Source organism: Ambystoma mexicanum, chromosome 1p, assembly GCF_040938575.1.
Source record: "Ambystoma mexicanum isolate Mex_15411 chromosome 1p, UKY_AmexF1_1, whole genome shotgun sequence".
Lineage (NCBI taxonomy): Eukaryota > Metazoa > Chordata > Amphibia > Caudata > Ambystomatidae > Ambystoma > Ambystoma mexicanum.
In genome coordinates, this window is record NC_090921.1 from 114,609,022 (window position 1) to 114,633,660 (window position 24,639).

At 43.1% G+C, this 24,639-nt stretch overlaps 1 protein-coding gene across 4 annotated transcripts in view; it reads left to right on the forward strand.

Moving 5' to 3' along the window:
• The window catches only part of FXR2 (FMR1 autosomal homolog 2), a 903,897-nt gene that overhangs the window by 421,946 nt on the left and 457,312 nt on the right, over nucleotides 1–24,639 (forward strand). For all 4 annotated transcript variants that reach the window (XM_069644549.1, XM_069644565.1, XM_069644574.1 and 1 more), the window contains exon 6: nucleotides 12,406–12,499. In XM_069644549.1, the coding sequence (XP_069500650.1) occupies nucleotides 12,406–12,499 (94 nt within the window). The remainder of the gene's footprint in view (nucleotides 1–12,405; nucleotides 12,500–24,639) is intronic.

Sequence of the window (24,639 nt, forward strand, 5' to 3'; positions counted from 1 at the left end):
TGGGGGTCCCAAAGAATTCAATAGTGTGAAAGAAAACTTCCCGAGGACCATGAGCAAAGATTTCAGAACCCCAAGCTTCTGCCCAGGCAAGTACTTGTCATCCTGCATGTAGGCCACTGCACACTGAATGAGGCTGCTACACGATGGCTTTGAAAACTCAGTGGGTGTATGTCTTTAGGGATGGGGGGGAGAATTATGGGCCCTAGATAACAAGTTTCACTAAGTCATTAACTGGTGGGTTCAAAAGCCCAACGTGGTCAAGGATATTTTCATGAACATAGTCTCACCACATGGTTCAGAAGAATCTGCTCACAAGTTATGGAACTCAAAGATGCAGGGGAACTGGTCTCAAATGTTGTTGCTCATTCATTCACTTGTGTTAGGCAAAGCTTGTATCCAATTTGGGAACATTACCACAACTGACTACAGGTAACAGGAAACCCAACCTTTGGTATAAGTCTGTACTACACGGGTTGGTAGCGTGTTGCGCAGCCAGGCTTATTTCAAGAGCGGTCAATGTGAGCTGTAGGGGAGTTGCACAGAGATTCACAGTGACCAGTATTTAAATAAACACTTACATTAATAATTGTTTATTCAAGAAACCTTGTATCAGTCAGTTAGAATAAGCCTTTAAAAAATAACACACAAATATACTTCAATACTATACACTCTTAGTTTCTAAATCAGTAAAGGCCCTTTTGGGTTGGCCCACAGACACAACCTACACCCTCGGGTGACTTCAATAGCTAGGGTGCTGGGGACATTAATATCTTAGTTTGCATTTAGAATACTATTAGAAGTTGGTAAAAGGAAAAGGTTATTAGAACAAGCAAGAGACAACAAATATTCTTAAACAGACTAAATACTTTTGAATCCCCTAAGCACTCTGACTCTCATTCAGTATTGTCGGCTAAGCCAAAGTCAATGGGCAAAAGTATTATATAGGATGAAGCTAAGTAGAAAAGTCTTTGAAGAATAGAAGAATAAAATGTAGGGCCACAAGCTGTTTAGACTTGCGAGTGGTAGAAGATGAAAGCAACTCTACATTCGGAGGTAAGTTCTCTGACTTTTACAGTACTTTTGCATTGAAGAAAAAGATGCAGCAGATGACTTCCTGAGCAGCTCTGCAGATCTCGCTGTTCCTAGTCCTCAGTCGTGGGGACAAAAGGGAGGCCTTCTGGGGACTCATGCACTGCAATGGGGCGGTCACCGCTCGCAACCAACAATCTTTCCACCAAGTGGCACTTCGGTGTTTCAGCTGCTCGCGACTATTGAAAATAGCAACACTGCGGTTCCTGGCTGTCGAGATGGACTTTCCTAGCTTCTGGAGTCCCGCACTCTGTTGGGGCTCACGCTCGATCAGTCCTGCATCCTGGGAGTCCAAAGGATCTGCCTGGAGCTCTTGGCCAACTTAAAAGCAACACACACTATCTGGTGTTCCTCTTCCTGGCTATTCGTTTCCAGAAGCAACTCTGTGGAAATTCAACCATCTCCGAGAAGGATGTCCAGGTGGCTTTCTTTGGAGTTGATTGGTCCCACCAACTCAAGGGGACAAGTCTTCCTTGCAGGGGCTCCTCTGTCGATACGAATTTGGAGTTTCAGCACAGCAGCAGGGCTTCACTTGGCAAAGCAAAGGTCCATTGGTTGAAGCAGGCGTCCTGTTAAAGTACTTCTTCAGTTCCTTCGTTCACTGGTCGACTGCCTTCCAAGCCAAAAGCCCTGCTTTTTATTCAGGTCTCTCCCTTTCATTCCAGCCTTGCTGTCAGTAACCCAGCAGGGTGGCTGTCCTTGCCGGACACTGATCCGGCCAATCACTACAGAGTGCACTTGTGTCTCTCAGGAGACTAAGCATAGGGCCTTTCCAGCACCTCCCTTACTTCCTGCCCAACCCAGACACCCTGGAGCCAGAGGAGGGCTTCACTCCTGAATCCTGCCAAAGGCAAAGCAAACAATCTGACCAAACCTGGTTTGACGTGCAGAGTAAATCTCTAGTTGGACTTTTCCACAACAAAATGGCTAAAAAAAAAAGACTGCGGCCATTTTGACAAAATTGCACCCTTGGGTGTTTTACTGCAGCTGTGAACGCAGCGGCCGGTGAATGCACACCACGGAAGTTCAAATGAAACCACTGCCACCAGCCATTCAGTGAGGAAAGGGTGACATAAAAATGTTACATGAGAAGCTAGACAAAGGGGATACTAGGTAACCCCTCCAGCACCCTATTGTAAGATATAGTGTGCTGGGTACATAAAGTTACAAATGTAAGTAAAGTCAATTTCACTTCTCTTTACTGCTTTGGAAAACAGTAGTTTATTCCAGAGAAGGTATTAAAACCTTTGGGAAATCTGAAATACTTCCCTGTGCCATTTTACGTGCTGTGTAACAAAATGTAAAAGATGCCGCCTATGGAGTTTGTCAGGCTCCATAACCAAAAGAAACACAATTTCTGAAATAACATTAAAATACATGAGTGGGAAAAGGTGTCTCGCTCTATCCAGGTAAAATAAATCAAGTCCTCAAAATCCAGGCAAGTTGCTGGGGGTCTGTAAGTTGGAGGTATTTGGCACATTTTTGAGAATTCTCCCTAACAACCTGGCACAGTCAACTTTCTTTGTAAGGAGGAACATTCGGGATCCAGACGAGCAGCACCACGTCTGTTTTATTTGAAGCGGCAGTAAGCATGAAAATGGGCAGTTTGCAACAACGTCAACATCAACGTAGAGCACCTTCTGGAAAAGTGCACTACCTTGACATATGTCCTGAGCAAAGATATTGGGCTGTCACACTAGTAGGAAATTGACGGCGAGCTGCTGACGCTGATCTTTAAGTAACTGGAAAAACTAATCTGCCTTGAACGCCAAATGACACTGCTTCACCAGCAGATTTCAGCATGCTGATGTGGAGCAAGATGCCATTTAGATGTCCTGGTTGAATGGATTTCTCGGTTTAGCCTCTGATTCCTTAAATCCCCAGTCTTCTCTAGGCTCCTTCTGCGTGACTATGGCACCCCTTCCCTGTTAGCCTTAGAACTGTCCATCCAACCTGCAATCTGACGTCTCCTGTTGCATCACTCACAAGGGATTGGTGCAAGATTCTCTACCATGAGCTTTATGATAAAATGCACCTTGCACCTGAACCGGCAGGTTTTGCACACCAAGGACTGCCCTAAAATTGAGTCCAAGTTGGGTTTTGGGTCCTGGCACATTCAAGATTGACTGAAAAGCAAAGAAGAAAGTGCTTCAGTTTGTGGTGACATTGTTCCAATCTCTAGTCCAACTGCACTAGTGTCTTCCCTACCTCTTTGTCCTTTGCAGGCCATCTGTTTTTACATGTCAATCTGTCATTTATTTTCTACTATACCTGCAAAGAGGGCCAACTTTGGTTGTTCTCCCATGCTTTGTTGAAACAGTTAAAGGGTCTGTTGAGTCTCAACCCACAGTTTTCTAGATTGATTCATACATGGTAGCTTAAGCCACGCCTACACTCACTAAAGTCATGAAACCACCATTGGAGCCAGCAATGAGCAGATATGGGATTTTGTGCCATTCTTGGAAGACTGCTTTGATTGGGGCCCTCACATGAGCCAGGTGAATGTGATATTCAGGCTCTCTTGACTACCATTCATCCATGGGAAAGTCGCCCTCAAGACTGATCCGCTCTTCCTTCCAAAGGTTAGTTGAGTTCCACTTGAACCATACTTTGTCACCTACTGAATGGGTGCTATATATATTGTGTACTCCAAAGGTGTTCTTTGAAATTGTGCCCAAATCAGCCTGCATTTTGCACTCTGATTAAGAATTTTCAGACTTAAATTCCAATACAAATCAAGAAATCATGCCCTGCAGCAATCTACAGATGTATAGTGCCCTGCTTAAAGTTGCCATTAGGCAGCAAATAGGATTATTCTATACTAGCATGGAGATTGCTGCAAATGTTAATGGAACGCTATTGCTTAGAAGTGCGTGACTGAGTTGAGATGGTGGCGGGCCTAGTGGTTGTATGGCATAGCTTTTACTAGAGGTAAGATAATCTTTGATGGTACTGTCTCCCACCCTTTTGTGTGCTGTTGTCTAATCTATTATAAGTATATGCAACAAAGAAAGTTCACCTCTAATGATAGTCCACAAGCGTTTGTCTTTGATAGATTTACATACCTGGCCCGCCCCGTTCAAGGCAGACTGACTATAATGTATTTGTATTGTACAAATATGAAGGTCTCCTAGCGCGGAAGCTTTTAGGCTAGACAATTCATTGGCAAGAATCATAGGAACATATGCGCACCTAGCAAGTACCTGACAAGAACCTCTTTGCCTCGCACGCTACCTGTTTATTTCCTCGCTGCAGTGGATCCATTGTGCTGTCAACCTACGTGCTACGGTATTTATATTCAACAAGCTTTTTAACAAGACTGATACAACACTACGTGGACACATACTGATATATATATCCTTGTCTCCAGTTTCGATTTGCAAAAGCCTGTATTTTTGGATTTAACATAAGCTACACCCCCTTTTTTGGCATGAGGGGTTAAAAACATGCTGGCGCACGCACACCTAGCAAGTATCTGATAAGTACCTCTTTTCCCCTTCCCCACGTTCGCCTTGTCGCTGAGGCGGGACGGTAACTTGTCGGGTCACTTCAAACATATTTGCATTTTAGTTGGTAGCGATGCAGCATACGTTGCCGACTTTGAGAATCGGCATGGTTTTAGAAAAAATGGTGCCTAGTCAGGAAAACAAGGACTGTATTCAATCCTTGAACTCTCGAACGAGCATTTAAATCAATCTTGCTTGACACCAGCTGGACGTGAGGAACGAAAATCTTTCAAGTTCTCTTTTAAGGAATATTTGCTGCCAGATATTCGCAAATTTTGTAAAGTCAGCAACCCCCAAAGGCGTGTACTACAATCATCACACCTGTGCAAATTGCTGATAAACACTCAAATGCGGTGGCCTCTGGAAATGTGACTGTAACCGATACGAACGCTGTCCCACGCGATTTGGCAATAGGATCCAACAAATCCATAATCTCAAGCAAAGTGTCGCTATCTGACAGCATGCTGTTGAACAACATTTCTGTCACAGTGAAATCAATAGCGCCTAAGAACATGACACCTGTGACAGCCGAAGCGGCTGTAATTGACTTGGACTTTAATTCTTGCTTTTCAGATCACCTGTTGGCTGGCAACCTATCAGGTTCACCTGTCCGGTTTCCTGATATTAGTCAACCTTGTTCAGATTTAGTGGCATCATATATTGAACCAATTACCCGAAAATCTTTGGGTTCCTCAACGGCCCCCAGTACTATGATACAATTGGAGCCAATATCTAAATTACTAAAAACTACATTTACCACAATGAATTTATCTGAAACTTTAGATGGGAAATTAACTACTCGGAGTTGTCAAACGGAGAAGATATTATTGTGGCAATCTGAAATAATTTCGGTTTTTGAAATATAAAGTAGAAGTGCTGGAGAAGCAACCAAAATTGCCCATGAATCATGTTACTACTTCTACACAAACGACGTTGCATGAAGTAATGAACAAACAAGTGTTCTCAGTTCCTTTGCTTGATAAAATTGTTTATGATAAAAGTAGTGACTCTAATCGACCCAAAATTGAAGAGGCATCAATTGATGGTAATCATGCAGTGTCACATGCAATAGCAAAAAGTGCATACACAATTTTCACAGACGTAGTCCAAAAGAAATCGGGGGCTCCTTTGCAAGTGACATTTTCTAAAAATCAAAGAGATTTGAAAAAAAACAAATTAGATGAAAACCAAACAATTCTTCAAAGCAATTAGTATGCCGAAAAAAGCTCTATAAAGGCATCTAAAGCAATATTAAAAAAAATATCAGCAACAAAATGTGGCTAGAGCCAGTGCTGGCATAGTGAACTCTAATGTGAATATCATCCCATATGCTCCACTGGATGACCTGGTCAGGGCACTAGCTCTACATGAACGCGATGATAAGCTCTCAGAGAGTACCTCTGAGTCTGGAAGTACAGCACCCACAGAGGCGCACTCGACGGACTATCATCGCAAAGAGATTCGAAAAGCAGTGGATGCCTATTTGGCCGGTCGATTGATATTCCCAATGCTTGGAGTTCCGTCTAACGAGTGTCCCAAGAAATCCAGGCTCCTGTGATAGTGAAAAGCAATTGTCCAACAGACGTTCGAACACCAACCAAAACCTTGCCAGTAGCATTATACATGGGGAAGGGAGTTTGCCTGTTTTAAATGGCTCACTGTCAAGGAATAAAAGCTCTGAATTGTTGGGGCTCCTGCAGATCCTGTCAATAATACCTTGTCGGTCACCTCCCCAAACCATGATGCTTGTGTAAAAAAAAAAAAAAATAATAATAATTTTACCCTAGCAGAAATGACAGAGATAATGCTGATGATACAAACATCCCTAACAAACATGAACAACAATATGTCCACTTACCAAGAGCTCAATGCAGTAAAGGGAGGCAAAAGAAATACCCAATTTATCAAGCGACCGGCTTCGTATCGTCTCACATTGCCTTGTCGATCTCCATCTATTACACAATACGATTTAAATCGTCGATCTGTGTCGGCTATCGTTTCGACTAACCCACAACTCTAAGATATTATCTCAACAGATATTCCCTTAATTGAATTTTAAGATGATACAAATCTCATTTCTGTAAACATCTGGATGCATTTACGTTTAATACAAAACACAATATGGTCAGCGAAAAGTCACCTGCTTGTAATGGGATTTGAAATTTCAGTAGAGCAATCCCAAGAAGGCGAATCCAATAGTATTATTAACTCAATAAATACTAATAAGATGTCATCTGAAGTTCCGACTGTGAGATTAAACTCACAAACCATGAAACATAATGAGTGTCATATTAAATGTGTCAGGGCTTGTAATTAAGTAGACCCAATTACAAACACGCTTGAAATCTCCCTGTTGGAACGCAAGAGGGTTCAAACATTTTCTCAATAATGAGACTCAACAAGCAAATTATGATATAATCATGCTACAAGAAACGTGGCTAACAATTCCCCCAATATGAGACAAATGACATCTTTTTGAACCCAGCAAACAAAGCATTAAGTGGACGTCCCACATCGGGATTGCTCACAGCCATTAACATAGATTCAGGTATAAAATTAGAAATATGGGCAATGCCAAATGCATATATGCAATTAAGTGACCATGCAGACAACAACCTACACCTTGATGAATGTGTATTGGAATCCGGCAGGAATATCAGACACCTGATTCCTCAGAGAGCTAAACGAACGAATGAATATGAATATATTAGATTCTACGGTATCTTATATCCTAATTGCAGGAGATCTTAATTTGAATTGTATTTGGAAAGATTCTTCTAAAGCGAAATGTAGACTCTTCTATTGGAACCATTTTCTAAAATCAAACAATCTGTATATGCTTAACATAGCTTTCAAGTCTGATATACCTCTCCATCCAACATGGCGTCAGGGTTTTTCAAATGCCACGATTGATTAAATCTATGTGAAGAAGGCCCTCTTCCACTGAATCACGCAGTTTTCAGTATCTGAATCAATTGAAATTGATCATGACCATTTGATAACCAAATTGACTAAGTAAGAAACCAGTAAATGATGAGAAGTTACATCACCAAGGTTGTGTGGGGATAAATCCTGGCCAAAACAGACTGTGTGATGGTCAGAACAATCACTCAAGCATTTTACCAAATATATACTGGTTAGGTAGTTCCAAACATGACATTATATATAGTGACATGATGCAACTTTTTCAGAATGACACCTCCAAAGCAGCAAGTAAAAAATGTAAATTACATGTCTGTAATCGTGATGCAAGATTGAGAAAGTCCTTGTTTAGATTGCAAAAACGAGAAGCCCTAAAATACCCTACGACTTCCAGGCAGGCCATTTTAATGTGTATTAAAACAAAATATAAAAACTGGATACGCTCTAGACGAGCTGAACTCTATCAAAGGGACGGAGCCTCCATGTTGAGCAATCTGCAGTCCAAAAATTAAGCTAACACCTGGGCTATTTTGAATCAAACCACTCAAGGTACCCAAATAGCAATCCAAGCAAATGGCGTTACAGACCAGCAGTCGATAAGCCATTTTGCGTACCTCTATGCTGTTCCACCAGAGAGCTCGAGCTTGGACTCCTTAGATGCCCCAAAGAAATGTTGTTTTAAATTTTACCTACAGGACGTCTTACACTTTTTAAATAAGGCTAGTCGCTCTAGAGCCCGTGAGCCAGGTGGGTTATCAAACCAGATCCTGAAGCAACATCCTGAACTCTGGGCAGACATATTATTTAATATATATACCTCGGCAAATAGCTCTCGGGTACTATCTCTGACCTGGAGACATTCAATAATTGTCCCCATCGATTGGCAGTTACCAAGCAGCTGTAGACCAATCGCTCTATTAGATGCTCCCGGTAAAATACTCTGTAGGATTCTCTTGAAGCAACTGAACAAATGGACTCTTAATGCACAATTAAGAGATCCTTTCCAAGCAGGTTTTGTGGCAGGCCTGGGCACGCCACCTAACATTGTAACTCTTAACATGATAAAGTCGGTTTATGCGACCCATTTGTTGAATTCATTGACCGATCATTATATCAAAAATTGAGTAATTGCAGGTGCCCATGGTCTTTACTAGCACTGATAATGCTCTTGATCACGAACACCTCTGTGCAAGTTAGACTAAATCTGGAGGGGCAGCTATCAACTAACATTATTACACAACGAGGACTTAAACATGGATGCATTTTGGCATCAACCTTATTTAATCTATTCATTTTAGACATGGGAGAGTCGTTCTCACATATGACAAGTGATGCACCAAAAGTGGGTAGTCAAAAAATTAAGTACCTGCTATATGCAGATGACATTTTTCTTCTGTCCCAAACTCCTGTTGGTTTACAAAATCTATTGAATCAACTGGATCTGCATGTGGGAAAAATGTATCTGGTAATAAATACAGATGGAACCCGAATTGTAGTATGTAAAAACAATACAAATCCAAAACTAACTCATACAAGTGGAATTTGCAAGACACTGTTCTTGAGAGGGTTTCCCAGTACAAGTATTTGGGAGTTATCATAGCAGGCTCTATGGTGAGTGATGTACATGAACAAGATTTAAAATGTGAACTACAGACTATAATATCACAAACTAAAGTATTAGCTTATAAATTTGCAAAATACTCCTATGAACACTTAGTTATATTCTATCAGAAAAAAGTAATACTAGTATTGATGTATGGCTCAGAAGTCCGTATCCCATGAGATCGGAAATGCTGGAATAAATTGGAATCCCGGTATTGGAAGCTGGTATTACATTTGCCGAAATGTACAGCATTACCTAGAATACGATATGAGATGGGTTTGTTGTCACTATATCCGTAGGTGTTATGGAAAATGTGTACTATGCTTAAATATTTTGGGTGTAACGGCTCAGTATCTATTGTCAGAAAACCACACATTGACTAAACTCTGGTGCCAATGTATATTTAATGCTCCGGCAGATGCTTCGGTCTCCTTAGAGAGACTCCTTCAGAATCTAGTACGAGCAAAAACAAAAATATATCAATACGATTGGACTACTAATCAAGCCAGCTGTACTTTATATAAGGATTTTGATGTTCACTTATTTCGACAAAAAATTCAGAATTATTGCTGATTATTTAAGTGTCCATCACCCTATATACGCAAACAATATCTGCATTTGAGATTCAATCTCTGGCATACTCAAGATGTGCTAGCGAGAAGAAAACCAATGCCGCAGGTATTAAATTACTGTCGATTCTGTGAGAATAATTTGCAAAAGGAAACACATGAACATTGTATAGTAATGTGTCCTAACCTAAATGATAAACGTCAACAATTTTTTCAAGAATCGATTGTCCTCCATCGTCCAATGAGCTCGTTTGCAATTTGGCAACTTAATACTTAATAGTACAAAATTGGCAGTTAGAGTTGCAATTGTACACTATTTAGATTCAATCTTCCCTTCAGTAGGATAATGAGTATTACATGCATCAAATATGATATTATTTGAAAAAGATTAAATCAAGTTGAAGACTGGGTAGAAAATAATTTTCAAAAAATGGATTCACTTGGTAATCACATTTGCACACAATATAATTATGAACTATTTTTCTTTTTTACTTATTGTTTTATTCTATTTGTGATGTTTAATGTTTGATATGTCTATTTGAAAGGTTTAATATTGGAACCAAATTTTACAGATATGAGCACAAGCACACCATATAATTAAACCAATCTTAAGTGGAGAGAGATCGCACATTTGGAGCTCCTAAGGCTCACTAGTAGTTAATAAAACTCAAGGATGCGGGGAGAGACATTGACTCTGGTATCAAAAGTCACGTAAATAATGAAATAAATGGAGAACCCTTGTGGTATGGATCCTCCCCCCCCCCCCGTCCCCTGTACACCTATAAATACTGGCAGTAACGTCCAGTCAATATTGATACAACCATTTCATTAGTAGATTGAGTCTTTGATAAATGTATTAGTTACCGTTTTAACCATTTAATTTGCATCACCATTTAAGCAATGATAGTTATACTTTAATTTTGTGTTACTGTATTTATATCTTACATATATCATTTAATTTCAACCACGGATTTCTTAATCAAAATTGTAGACACATTTTTAAACAAACAAAAAAATGTTCTCAATTTGTTTCAGATTTCCAAAAATTCAAAAAAAATTTGAAAAAAGGAAAGGTGAACATGTTTCGAGAGATGATCTCTCTTCTTCAGGAGCAAGAGTTCATGTGTATAAATCAATAAAGTAATTTCATCTGATATATTTCCAAAAGTCACGCCTTCATTTGCTTTCATTAGACGTAGTAGTGTGACTCAACATCTTTTTGTGATTAACATACGAACACCATGTGTAGTGATGGTTACTTTGGTTATTCTCTGGCAATGAAAAGTCCCCTGCAATTAATGTGAATAACATAAGGTTAAGAATGTTTGAAAATATTTGAAATTATTACAATAACCTCATTAAATTAGTGGAAGTATTCAATTACATAATTTTACCTATAACTTATGTTTAACATGCTTCAGACTTCAGAGAGTACCACGTAACCTGTAATGTAGGGTAGTGGCTGTCGGTACCCGCTATTTTAGTATATATATTTTAATTCAATACTATCGGTTGACAAAATTCATCCATGTCATTACTGTGTCTGTGCTCTGGTTTTCTAGTGCCCTACTCAATGTTGTTCTGTATCATGCACTTGCCACCTATTGGTGCTCACCTCACGTTTTTTCGAGTTGAAAATCTGCATAAAATCAAGCGTCTCATACAAGCTGCAATAGTGTTTGTTCTACGTTCATCCCGTCATCTAGAAGCCAAAACAGTTCCTTACTGATAAGTGGGACCCATTGATCCCCTACATTATGTGATGGAGATTGGAGTTGAAAAGTACAGTCAAAATTACTTGCATCGGATTTCCCAAGCGAACGAGTGGAGAGTTCTGTTTTGGCCTGGCTGTATGAAACGGAGCGCTCGTTGCTAGGCAACCACCGCATTATATACGGCATGCCCGTTGCGCTAACGTGCTCACGTTTACTGTGAGGATTTATGGGTATAGTAGTTTGTCCACGTTATACATGAAACTATCCTTGTGTGGTCTTGAAACGTACTAGTAGTAAACATTTTGTGGTAAGCAATGCTTATGTTCGCTACTTGAATATTGTGTGCTTGTGTTGTCGGTAGTCGGGCATCTTGTAGATTGTATGATTTAATATTTGAACCAACCAAATAAAAAATAAAAAAAATATGATGGCTATCGTGCTAAATTTGACTTCCATGTAAAGTGTTATGGAAAAATGCAGGAATTCCTAACCTGGCAATGAGCAAGTATGTTATGCGCTAAGCATGTGAATCTTTAAAATAATGATTTATCATTGATATTAGTCGTCAAAGCCCTGACCAAGATACCAAGGGTTTTGGGTTTTGGTGCTCTTCCCCACCCCACTTTTGCTGGTCAATTTTATTTATTTCCTTTACCCCAAAAGGTAGATGGTGGGTTTGGGTCGAGCAATATTGGTTGGGATGAGTTCAGGGAGGGAGTGGTGGAGCATCTGGTGCCCTACCACCCCCGACCCCCCCACGTGCACCCTCACCCACATTCTTTGGTTAAAACAAATTGAAAAAAAGAAATCCAATTCCAACACATAGTAATGTACTATACAAAGGCTGGAGAACATTTGTTCAGCATAAGTAATTTCTGTTTGGCTGAGACAAAGTATATTATATCTAGCTTTTGGGGTTGAAACAGTGTTTTCGTATGTGATCTTACGATTTGACTCCATCTTTCTGTCTCGCTGTTCAATCTCGCTCTCTCCTCTGATAGGTGTTCGAATGAAGAAGTACATAAAGAATTCAAGAAAGCTGTTGGAGCCAAGTGTATTTTCCTCAGCAGTACAAGTAGCGAGCTGGTAATTTTGGTAAGATAAAGTCATTTTTTATTTTTTTTTTAAATTTTTACTTTCACTTGATTTCCTTGGAAACCTTCACACTTCATAGCAGAAAACACATGCAAAGTTACAAAAAGGACAATTTCACCGTTGAGAAATATTAGAACTATTTCTCTTCCAACAACCATCTTAAAGTCTTTGATTTCACTACTCCAGTTACAATTATCTATCACATATTATCTCTTAAACCCTTAAAAGATAAAATGCATATTAATCTACCAACTTAGTATATATTAGTACCCGGCGAGGGCTCAATCCAGAATGAAACCAGCATTCTGATTGGCCCTCGCCGGGGCATTACCCTGCCGGGAATCTATTGGCTGGGATTCCACGGCCATTGATCCCGGCAGGGGCGTGTCAGCCCCTCAGCCAATGAGAAGGCTCAAAGCAGGGCTATCCCTGCTGCGAGCCTCCACGCGGCCGAGATGCTGCCTTCACCCCACGTTTTGGGGCAGAAAAAGTAGCTTTTAGTAACCCGGTCACGCAGATCTTGCGGGCCAGGGTACTAATAGCGATATGCCCCTCGCGGCGGGGGTATTAACGAGTGAAGGCCCTTGCTTCACTAGGGCCTATAACTATGGGCCCCGGGGCATTACCTGACTCAGTAATGCCCCCGCCGCTCGGGGCATATTGCTTAATTCATAAATTACGGTGCAAACCGTATTGCATTAGAACCCTCGTTTGCAAGTAGCCGTACCCAGAGCCATTCCTCAGGGTCCAAAATGAGGTCTTCAACATATTTGTTGAAGTGCTTCAAATGCCTATGATGTAAACTCTTGCACATAGTACATGGATGATATGTTTCTGCTACCATGCAGAATCGGCAGATGAGATTCCAAAGCAATAGTTTTCCACCTTATAAAATGTTCTCCTGTAGATAGTTTATTTATTTGGAATCTGAGAATTGGTCTGTTAAATTTCTAGGATGGGTACTGTATTAAATAGCTTGCCGAGGTACCAGCTCTATGTGGTGTCTTAGTTGGATCTTTATAGCTAGAATACAGTTTTTATTATTTATCACATTAGGGCACCAATCCAAATCTAAGAACCATTTTTTGCCTCTATTAAAATCCTTCACCATTTCCAGCAATCTCAGGCCCATTTTCCCTAATTGTGGTTCAATGGGGACCAACAAAGAGTGTGCGCGATATTCTGGATTTTTACATTAAAGTCACTACATAGATAACTTTCTGGAGGAATAAGTAGTTTACCACAGAGTTGGACCTAAAAAAATAAAATCTTCATATTTAAAGATATCAGTCCCAGCTTTTATCTTAAAATAGTAATCTGCACACATTGGGGGATTCCCATTGTGCCCCTACACAGTTTACCGACCTATGCATCAAAATTAAGATTCTCTAGCTGGTTGTGGATTTACAGTCTGTTGGGGAGAATTCTCAGAAATGTGCTAATTCCCTTCTACCTTATAGACCCCCAGTTCTTTTGCTGGACTTTAGGACTTTTAATTTTTATCCTGGAGAGAGTGAGACCTTTTCCCCACTCATGTATTTTACATTGATTTGACCACTGTGTTTCTTTTGGATTTGGAGCCTGACAAACTCCATAGGCATCATCTTTTTTTACATTGTGTCACACAGCACCTGCAGTGCAGTGACACACGGAAGTCTTCCAGACTTCTCTTGGTTAAACTACTGTTTCCAAGAGAAGTGACGTGAAATTGACTTTACTGATTAACATGGACAGTCGGGTGACACAAGGAGTGCCACAAGGTTCCTGCATAGCCCTCACCTTGTATAATATATTCACAAAGCCCCTTTTTGACCTGGGTGTCATCTACACCAACTACGCAGATGACACCCAGGTCCTCATACCTATCTCAGGAGACCACGACACCGACACAGCCACCCTCGATGCCATATACCAATCTATCAAGATTGGATGGCGCAGCACGGGCTTTGCTTAAATGGTGATTAGACCGATCTGCTTATCATCGGCTCACAACACAAAATCAACAAACTTAATCACCTTTTCAAGTCTCGTAGATGGACACACCATTAAAGTCACCAACGAGGTAAAATGCTTGACTTCCACCTAGACGACTCACTGAATCTCAACAAACAAGTTAATGTCACCACCTCAGCCCCTGCATACACATGTATGCACATGCAGACTCATTAGCGCTTGCAGAAAATTCCTCTCACCAGACAGCTGTCTTACTCTAGCCAGAGCCTTGGCCCTTGCGCGCCTTGATTACTGCAACACACTATACGCCCGGACGAAGACACAGAACATCCGGAAGTTGCAGACCCTGCAAAATAATGCTGTCAGGGCTGCGCTCAATATCCACAGATTTGCACACATCTCAGCCACTAGACACCAACACTGGCTCCCAGTACAGGAATGCATCATATTCAAATCACTCACTCTCACACACAAATGCCACCACCAGATGGCCCCTGCCTACCTGTCCAACAGCTTCACGCTAACACAACGTTCTAGACGCACCAGAACTATCTATAAGCACTGCCTAGCCATTCCCAGATTCAAGCTCCAAAAGGCAGGTGGCAGTAGCTTACCTATGTTCGCTAGCAAACTCTGGAATTCACTGTCCCTCCCACTCAGAGCCCAAGACTCCTGGATCTTCAGGAAACCACTCAAAACGCACCTCTTCACTCAAAGCCTAAGCAAACAAGCGCCCCCTTTCACCTAGTTCACTCCACCACCCCTTCATGCTCCTACCGGAAATGTAAAAGCTTGTATGGTACTATGTTTGTCTTCTATTTGTAATTCAATATCTTTATCTTCACTGTGTCTGTCTTGTACTTGCCTTGTAACAGTAACTTCTACTTTCTGTAAGAAAGCGACCAGATGCCTTTGTGCTTTGCCGTTTATATAAGCTTCTAAATAAATAAATACTACCATTGAGTGTGTGTTCCGTGTGCTGCAATTACAGCTGCAGTAAAGCACCCATGGGTACCCATTTTGTCAAAATGGCCCCGGTCTTTTATTTTCGCCGGTCCTTGAGATTTACTATGCGTGCCAAACCAGGTTTGGTCGCTTTGTTTGTTTTGTCCCACCTCTATCTACAGCTTGTCTGGCAGGGCAGGAAGTGTGGGAGGTGCCCGAAACTCCTTGTGTTTAATCCCCTTGGTTAAAGGAATGAACCCAAAGGTGATTGGCTGGCTGTCCTTGGAGGACCCTATCCCAATACCACAAAGTGGCTTTAGTAGATTCCAATAACAGTCCGTCCTTTTCCCTATGTCGTGTGGCAAGGAAGCCCAGGTTCTTAAGGGGTATCTTGGTCGCTGTTTTTTCTAGTGTGACCCATTGATTTCGATAATTCCTGCATTTGCCAGCGTTTTAAATCCCAGTTAATGTTTTTAGGAGGTCTGGGATATTGGCTCCATATAGTCTATTGTAGCAGGCGGTCAATTGTATCCCCAAGTATTTAACTGTTTTACGTTCCCATTTCAGGGGGTATCGGTTCTGCCATCCCAGGACTTGTTCTGGGCTTTCGGTGATATTAAGAGCTTTGGATTTAGGGTAGTTAATATTGAATCCTGAAACCCTCGCAAAGTCCCCCAGCAATTGTATGGCTGTTGGCAAGGAGTATTCGGTGTCTTTTAGAAATAGGAGGATGTTGTCTGCGTAAAGTGCCATTTTTTGTGCTCCAGCAGTGCCTACCTCCACCCCCTGGATTCCCGGGTGGGCGCGAACCCTCCATGCAAACGGTTCCGTAGCCATGGCAAAGATCAGAGGTGACAGTGGACACCCATGCCTTGTACCTTTCTGAATGGGGATACTCTGTCAGTTTTCCATTGACCAATAGTCTTGTTGACGGGGCTATAAAATTGGCCATTACCATGCGAGTGGTCCGCAGCTGAATTTCTCCAGAATTAGCCACAGGAATCTCCAGTCCAGACTATCAAATTCTCTGGAGGCGTCCAGAGCCGCCACAGAAAATTTCTGACCAGTCCTACGTCCCCAATCAATCTTATCTATGGCCCTATGAATATTATCATAAGTGTGTCGCCCCTTCACAAAGCCCGCTTGATCGGAGTGTATTTTCCCCGGGAGTACCATTGCTAATCTCTGGGCTAAAATCGTAGAGTAAATGTTTGCCTCCCTGTTCAACAAAGAGATCGGGCGGTAGCTTGCACAATCCGCTGGGTCTCTATCCGGTTTCAGTAGAAGTATCGTGTTTGCTGGACACATGTCTTGGGAAGCAAACCCTTTGTCCCTAATGAAGTTAAATAATTGTGTTAGGGGGCCTATTAGAGTGGTCTTAAAGGTTTTATAGTATGCATTACTTAACCCATCTGGGCCCATAGTTTTATGTCTCTTCAAAGCCCCTATTGCCTCCCCTACTTCTTCTGTTATAGGGCATTCCAGCTGTTGCCTGTCTGCCTCATTGATTTTTGGTAACTCCACCTGATTTAGAAATGAGACCTGCTCCTCTTCTTTTAAGTGTTCTTTTTTAAGATTGTTGGTATAATACGAGAGCATTACTTCTATCTCCTTCTCCCCTCTCACCACGTCCCTGCTTCTATCACAAAGTTGGGTTATTCTGTCGTTTTTGATGTCGCAGTTTGGCAGCAAGGAATCTGTTAGCTTTATCCCCATGTATATAGTAAAATTGTTTTGTTTGTATCTGGAGGTGTGCTGCGTCGTCTGATAAATGTGTTTCTAGGGTTGCTCTGGCTTTCTTTAATTCCCGCCATGCCTTCTGTGAGCGCCTGTCCCTATATTCCACCTCCGCCTGATGTATGTTGGCTTCCATATTGCGTCTCACCTTTTCTCGGCTCTTAATATAGTTTGATGTTTGTGCAATGAATCCCTCCCGGATTACTGCTTTGCTGGCATCCCAAATGGTCAGCCAGTCCATTCCAAGTGTTGTGTTTTCTCGAAAGTAGTTCTGTAGCGTTTGTACTATACCTATTCGGACCATTAAATCCTTCAGTAATACTTAATTTAATCACCAGGATTGGGGGCCGTTGTTGTGGGTGGTCTGGCTCCGTTTTAAGTAATACTGGTGCGTGGTCTGATGGGCACGACGCTCCTATTTCCAGACCCGTGACCTGTGGGATCACGGTTTTGGAAATGTGAATCATATCAATACGGGAATAGCCCCTGTGTACTGCTGAATAGTGAGTGTATGATCTGTCTTGTGGGTTAAAAAATCGCCAGGACTCCAGGAGATGCAATTCCCTCTGAAATCTGGCCAAGGCTTGCTCAGTAAAAAGTGGTCTTGTTTCGTGTTGGAGTATATATTGAGATGATTGTAACTAATTGGCCCATAAGTTTCCCCCCGAGCATCAAGTAGCGGCCGTCCGGGTCTTTTTTTATAAAACGTTGATACCGTTTGCAAATAGAATACCTACTCCCCGTTTTTTGGACCCACTGAGGCTAGGTATTGTATGGGGAAGGCTTTATTTCTCAGCCTTTGTTCGTCCCCTGGTAGTAAATGTCTCTTGTAGCAATACTTCGAATGGATTGTGTCCTCCCACGTAGTCCTCATCTTATGATAATTCGTTATCTCCAGCTTCGCTGCTTTTGAAAATAATTTTTTCGGCAGAGGGCGCTGTGCTCGAGGTCGTGGCGTCGATTGTCCCTTGACGGTCTCGTACCGACGTCACTGATGGTATAAGTAGCTTGAGCCGTGCCCGTTGCTCCAGTTCCGTTTTTCCGATCGCTTTGCTTTCGTGAACTGCGCGCTCCGATTTTCTTCGTGAAAATGTCATCTTCGACTCCTTCGACACCCAAGACTGGGTTCAAGAAGTGTATCGATTGTGGATCGAAAATGTTGATCACGGATCCTCACCGAGTTTGTCTCTGGTGTCTCGGTTCTAGTCACCGAACCGACTGTGGTTCCTGCCAGTCCATGACAGAGAAGGCCCTTCGTGAGAGGAGAGGTAAACTGTCGGTGGGGAGGGAAGCCTCTAAGAAGGCTGTGTCCAAAAAGCATAAGAAAGCGACCGATTCGAAAGAATCGGATCGACATAGGCACTCCAAGAGATCTCGATCTAGGAGTAGATTGAGACACTCTTCTTCCTCGTAAAAAAAACTGAAAAGGAGACATAGATCTCCCTCATCGTCATCTTCTGAGACGACCGAAGAAATTCGATGTCCGACAAAATCGGATTCCCCTAGAAAATGGGAGGAATTCCGTAAAAAGATGATGGAGGTTTTCGAGAATGCGGCCCCGACCCCCCTCGAAAGAACCTTGGAAGAGCCATTCCTCTAAGGTCGCTCCATTGGACGACAAAGAGAAGTCGAGAACTACCTTGGTAAAAGCCAGTAGTATCAAAGATACTCGAGTCGACGCCAAGTCGTCGAAGGCTTCTCGAGAGTCGAGCACATCTCCGGTGCCTCATAAAAAGCTCAAGTCTCGAAGGCTTCGACGCCATCGGTGTCGACCTCTTCAGCATCGAAGCCAAGAGCGTCTTCGACACCTGTATCAAAGTCTTCTTCGAAGTTCCCGTCGACAACCTCGAAGGATTTTTCTATTCCTTCGAAGGAAATTGTTGAGGAAGAAAGGAGATTTACTCCGTTGCCCAGAACAGACTTTTCTAAAGCTATATCCTCAATTTATGAGGAATCTGGCTCGGAGGAAGACGAAGTCACTCCCTTTGGAGTTTCATATGGCACAAGACAAGTTCCTGAGGAACTCCTTGATCAGGAATCTAGAATGAGACCTGAGTGATCCTCTACACTCTGCTAGTGGAATTGACACCTCCCCAGAGTTAGAATTTGCCAAACCTGACCCTGCAGAACATGCAGACTCAGGGTACAGAGGTCTTATGAACAGGGTAGTAGAATACATGGGTTGGGGTAGCACTTCACCCGTGTTTGAACAGGACGACATGACAGATATAATTGTCTCCCCTTTCATAGGGCTCTTCAGAGAACAGTAGAAAAAAATTGGGAAAATCCTGTTTCCCAAAGAAATACAGACCACCTGGTACGGATCCTGAATATTAAAACAGGCATCCGACTCCAGAAAGTCTGGTTATTCAGGCTGCATCCACAGCAAAACAAACTGCATATCCCACTATCCCTCCGGATAGAGAGGACAAGAAAGTTGATGCGTGGGCCCGTAAAGTTTTCACTTCAGGTATCATGGCCCTGAAATCGACAAATGTCACCTGTACCCTGGCCAGGTTTACCCATACCCTGTGGGACTGTATTTCGGCGGCGGCTGAGCATATTCCGAAAGGCGAGGAAAGGGAAGGCTTCCTGAATATAGTCAGACGGAAAGGAGGCAAATGGGGAATGTCTCCAGTCTGGACTGGATGCTGATGATAGCATCAGCAGATCCATGGCTACAAGCACTGTGTTGTGCAGATTTGCGTGGTTGAGGAAGTCAGGGTTTGCACAGGATGTGCAATCCAGACTCCTTAACATGCCCTTTGATGGCTCGAGGCTATTTGGCAGTAAGGCTGACGAAAGCCTAGAAAAACTCCAGACCTCGAAAGCGGCAGCTAAATCTTAGTGCCTCCATGCGCCAGCCTCAGAAAACCTATTCAGGATCATCTTCCTGGAGAGGTTGTTCTTTTCGCTACTACTCCTCATTTGGTAAAGGAAGAGGACAGGCTTCTCAAAGAGGCAGAAAAAACTTCCCTCGTGGTGGACGAGGAAGAGGTGCGAAATCCGCCTCAGGAGCGGCATCTTTGCCCTCAGCCACTCCTGCAGCCGCCTCCAAATCTCTGAGACCTTGCTCCACAAGACACCAGTGGGAGGCAGGATCTCAACATCTGAAGGAATGGCGAGGCATTACCTCAGATGTTTGGGCACTGGAAACAGTAGCTCAAGGTTACTGTCTCCCCTTTCTAAAAAGGCCTCAATCATCCACCGGGAGCCAACTCCGTAAAAATTCCAGACCCGCTCCTGTTGCAGGAAATTTTAACCCTGCTAGAGAAAGGTGCCATAGAACAGGTACCTGTAGCGGAGAGGAACAGGGGTTGGTACTCGCCATACTTTCTCATCCCAAAAAAGGACGGAGGATTGAGACCCATCTTGGACTTAAGAAACTTGATCAAGTTCCTCAGGAAGGACAAGTTCAAGATGGTGACCCTTTCTCAGATCCTTCAGGCTCTACAACTCCAAGACTGGTTGGTATCATTGGACCTTCAGGATGCTTACTTTCATGTGCCAACCCAAAGCACAGAAAGTACCTGAGGTTCGCGATTGGCAATTCTCATTATCAGTTTCGAGTTCTGCCATTCGGGTTGACCTCCGCCCTGAGGGTTTTCACTAAACTGTTGGCGGTTGTGGCAGCAAGTCTCAGGAGAGGAAGTATTCACATATATCCCTACCTGGACGACTGGTTGATCAAAACAAGTTCTCCAGAACAAGATCAGGAACATCTTTCGATCACCTGCCACTTCCTCCACAAACTGGGCTTCTCCCTCAATTTCAAGAAGTCCCACATGATACCAACCCAGAAACTCCAGTTTATCGGAGCAGTCTTGGACACTTCATCGGGAAATGCCTTGCCTCCCGAAGTGAGAGCTCTCCACATCCAGCAGATGGTAACAAAGTTTCAGAATGCCCAACATCAACCGGCCTTCGATTTTCTCAGGTTGCTCGGCCTCATGGCATCCTGCATTTTCCTAGTACCAGAGGCCAGGTTGAGAATAAGATCCCTTCAATGGGCACTCAGAACTCAGTGGTCCCAGTTCTCAGGGAATATGTCGGATCTTCTGCAAGTCCCGAGCGCAGTTGCTCAGGATCTACTAAGGTGGGCTTGCAACAACAACATTCTCAAGGGAGAATCCTTTTGGCAACCATGGCCGGAGATGACAGTAGTGACGGGACGCCTCACTCACGGGGTGGGGAGCACACACCAACGATCTGACAATCAGCGGTCATGGTCTCCATCGGAGTCCAAACTACACATCAACCTATTGGAGCTGGGGCAATCAGACTAGCGCTGAAGGCCTTTCTGCCCTCTGTACAGGGAAAGGATGTCCTGATAATGACGGACAACACAGTGGCCATGTACTACCTCAACAAGAGAGGAGGAGTAGGGGTCACTACCACTGTGCAGAGAGGCAATGCAGCTCTGGTTCTGGGCAATACGAGAAGGAATCTCTCTATCGGCTTTTCACCTAGCCGGAGAGCAAAACACGGCGGCAGACGCTTTGAGCAGGCAGAGCACAGTCTCCCACGAGTGGGAGCTAGCTCAGGAAGTCCTTCAAGAGATCTTCGCACTTTGGGGAACCCCTCAAGTGCCACTGTGATCAATCGGAAGTGCGAGCAGTACTGCTCAAGGGAATTTCCTCAAAGAGGAGCTCTGGGAGACGCATTCGTAGCGGAGTGGAAGTTTCCACTGCTGTACGCGTTTCCCCCAGTCCCAGTGATTCCTCAAGTAATCAGGAGGTTGAGAAAGTTCAGGAAAACCATGATACTAATTGCCCCGGATTGGGCCAGGACGTGGTACCCGTACCTTCTAGACATGTCCATCTGCCCTCCAATACGTCTTCCGCAAAGAGAGGATCTTCTCTCGCAAGAGGAACTTCGGGTTCTCCATCCAGAGGTCAAGACACTCAACCTTCACGCATAGTTTCTGAGAGGTTGAGATACAAGGATTAGGATCTTCCGGATGACGTAATGGAGATCTTGCTTTCGGCCAGAAGGCCAGCAACAAAATCTTTATACCGATGTCGCTGGAACAAGTTCAGTAACTGGTGCAAAGATAAGAATGTGGACCCTTTTCAATGTGGCACCCCAATGGTGCTTTCTTTCCTACTGCATCTAGCCAATCTGGAGCTCCAGATAGGGACAATTAAAGGATACCTTGCTGCGCTGTCTATTTTCAAGCGCACCTCAGAAGAGGTTTCATATTTCAAAATTCCATTGATCATTCAATTCTTAAAGGGGCTTACTAATGTATACCCCCCAGTACCTTTTCATGTCCCAACTTGGGACTTAAATCTAGTACTAAAATTCTTGACTTGTATACCTTTTGAGCCTATGCACTCCTGCCCATTGAGGCTCTTAACATTAAAAACTGTACTTCTTGTGACCTTGTCATCAGCCCGCAGGGTTACCGAACTTCAGGCTCTCTCATGCAAACCGCCATTTACTACTTTTTATAAGGATAAAAAAGTTAGTTAAACCTAAAGTTAAAGTTAAACCTTCCTTTTTACCAAAGGTAGTTTCAGACTTCCATTTGTCGCAAAAGATAATATTACCAACTTTTTATCCTCCTCCTCATTTGGGAAAGGAAGAGAAGAGATTGCACAGACTAGATCCCAAGAGGGCTCTTACTTTCTATATCTCAAGAATGGCTAAATTGAGGCAAGATGACCAACTATTTGTGGGTTATACTGGTCATAAACTAGGATTATCTGTAACAAAACAGACCATATCCCGCTGGATCATTTTAGCCATAACTGAATACTACAGGTTAGCAGGAAAAGACCCACCAGATGGGCTTCGTGCCCATTCTACAAGGGGTATGGCTACTTCTACGGCTCTAAAGAGGGGAGTCCCGGCAGCAGATATTTGTTCAGCTGCAACTTGGAAAACAATACACACTTTTGTAAAACATTACTGTTTGGATACTGCCTCCTCTAATGAGGGTTTATTTGCCAAGGCAGTTCTGCATTCTATCCATGAAAACTGAAAACTAATACTCCCACCTCCAAAATTACCACCGCTATGGGAGTCTATCATAAGATGAGGAATACATGGGAGGACACAATCCATTCGAAGAACAAGTTACCAATTGTAACGTTCTTTCGACTGGATGTTCCTCCCACGTATTCCTCATCGACCCTCCCATCCTACCCCGCAGTACAGTTTACGTTTTCTTACACTTTCCTCTCACGAAGTGTGCATCAGTCATGAGGCAAACCTGGGTGTTCCTCCTATATGTTTTCATCGAAAAAACAGAACTGGAGCAACGGGCGCGGCTCGAGCTACTTATACCATCAGTGACGTCGACACGGTACGGAGACCGTCGAGGGACAATCAACGCCACGACCTCGAGCACAGCGCCCTCTGCCGAGAAATTTTTTTTTTTCCGAAGCAGCGAAGCTGGAGATAACGAATTATCATAAGATGAGGAATACGTGGGAGGAACATCCAGTTGAAAGAACGTTACAGTTGGTAAGTAACTTGTTCTACTGAAGCATGCAAGTACCTTAGCCTGGTTAATATAGATTTCCGCTTGATCAGGGAGTTAAGCCCCTGTACATTTAGCGAAATGAATGTCCACTCAGACAGCATTATAATTCAACCATTGGTCCCTTTTTTTTCGATCCTACATACAGCTTTCTTTCGCGTTGTCCATTTTGTACTTTATCACCCAAAACCATCCAAACACAACATTTTCCCCCCTTCCCAACTTATAAAATAAAACTTCTCAAACATGTCTCCAACATAATGTATTCAGAGTATATCACCGGGTTTTATACTCACCCGGGAAGTTTGGGTTCCGGATTCCTGTTTCCCCTGCCCCCCCCCCCCCACACCCTGGTTTAACACTTGGTATGCTTGTTTCTTGTGCATCTAAGTTGGCTTAGAGCTACGCTCCAGATGCAAGTCTCGCCTTTTTCCATATTGGCATCTCCATTACCGCATTTGAAGGAGTCTTCCCCACATTCCTGGCTTTTGGCATTTGTTCAGGTGGGGTCCGGGGGCCTAGACTCCTTATTACGTGCTCGTGGTCGGACGCCCTTGCTTCCACTGACCTCTTCCGTGTCCTTCTGTTGTTTTACCGCTCCGGGATGGAGATCCTTCTTCGTCTTCTTGCATGAGTTCCGCCATGTCTTCCTCTTTGGAGACGGAGAGTCTCTGGCCTTTCCATTCAAAGCGTAGGCATGTTGGATATCCCCATCGGTATCGCACACCCCTAGTTCTTAACCAGTTAGTAACCACACTCAGTTTTTTCCTCCTGGCAAGTGTCGCTTGGGATAGGTCTTGAAATAATTGGATTGAGGTGGAGCGGAACCTGATGGGTTCTTTTTTACGGGCGGCTCACATGATGTCCTCTTTCAGCTGAAACATATGTATCCGAGTTAGGACATCGGGAGTCAGGTTCTTGTTGAGTTGGTATGTAGAGTAGACCCTGTGCGTCCCATCAATCTCCTTGGTCTCTTCTACGTTCAAAATATGTCAGAACAGGTCTATAACGTATTGTT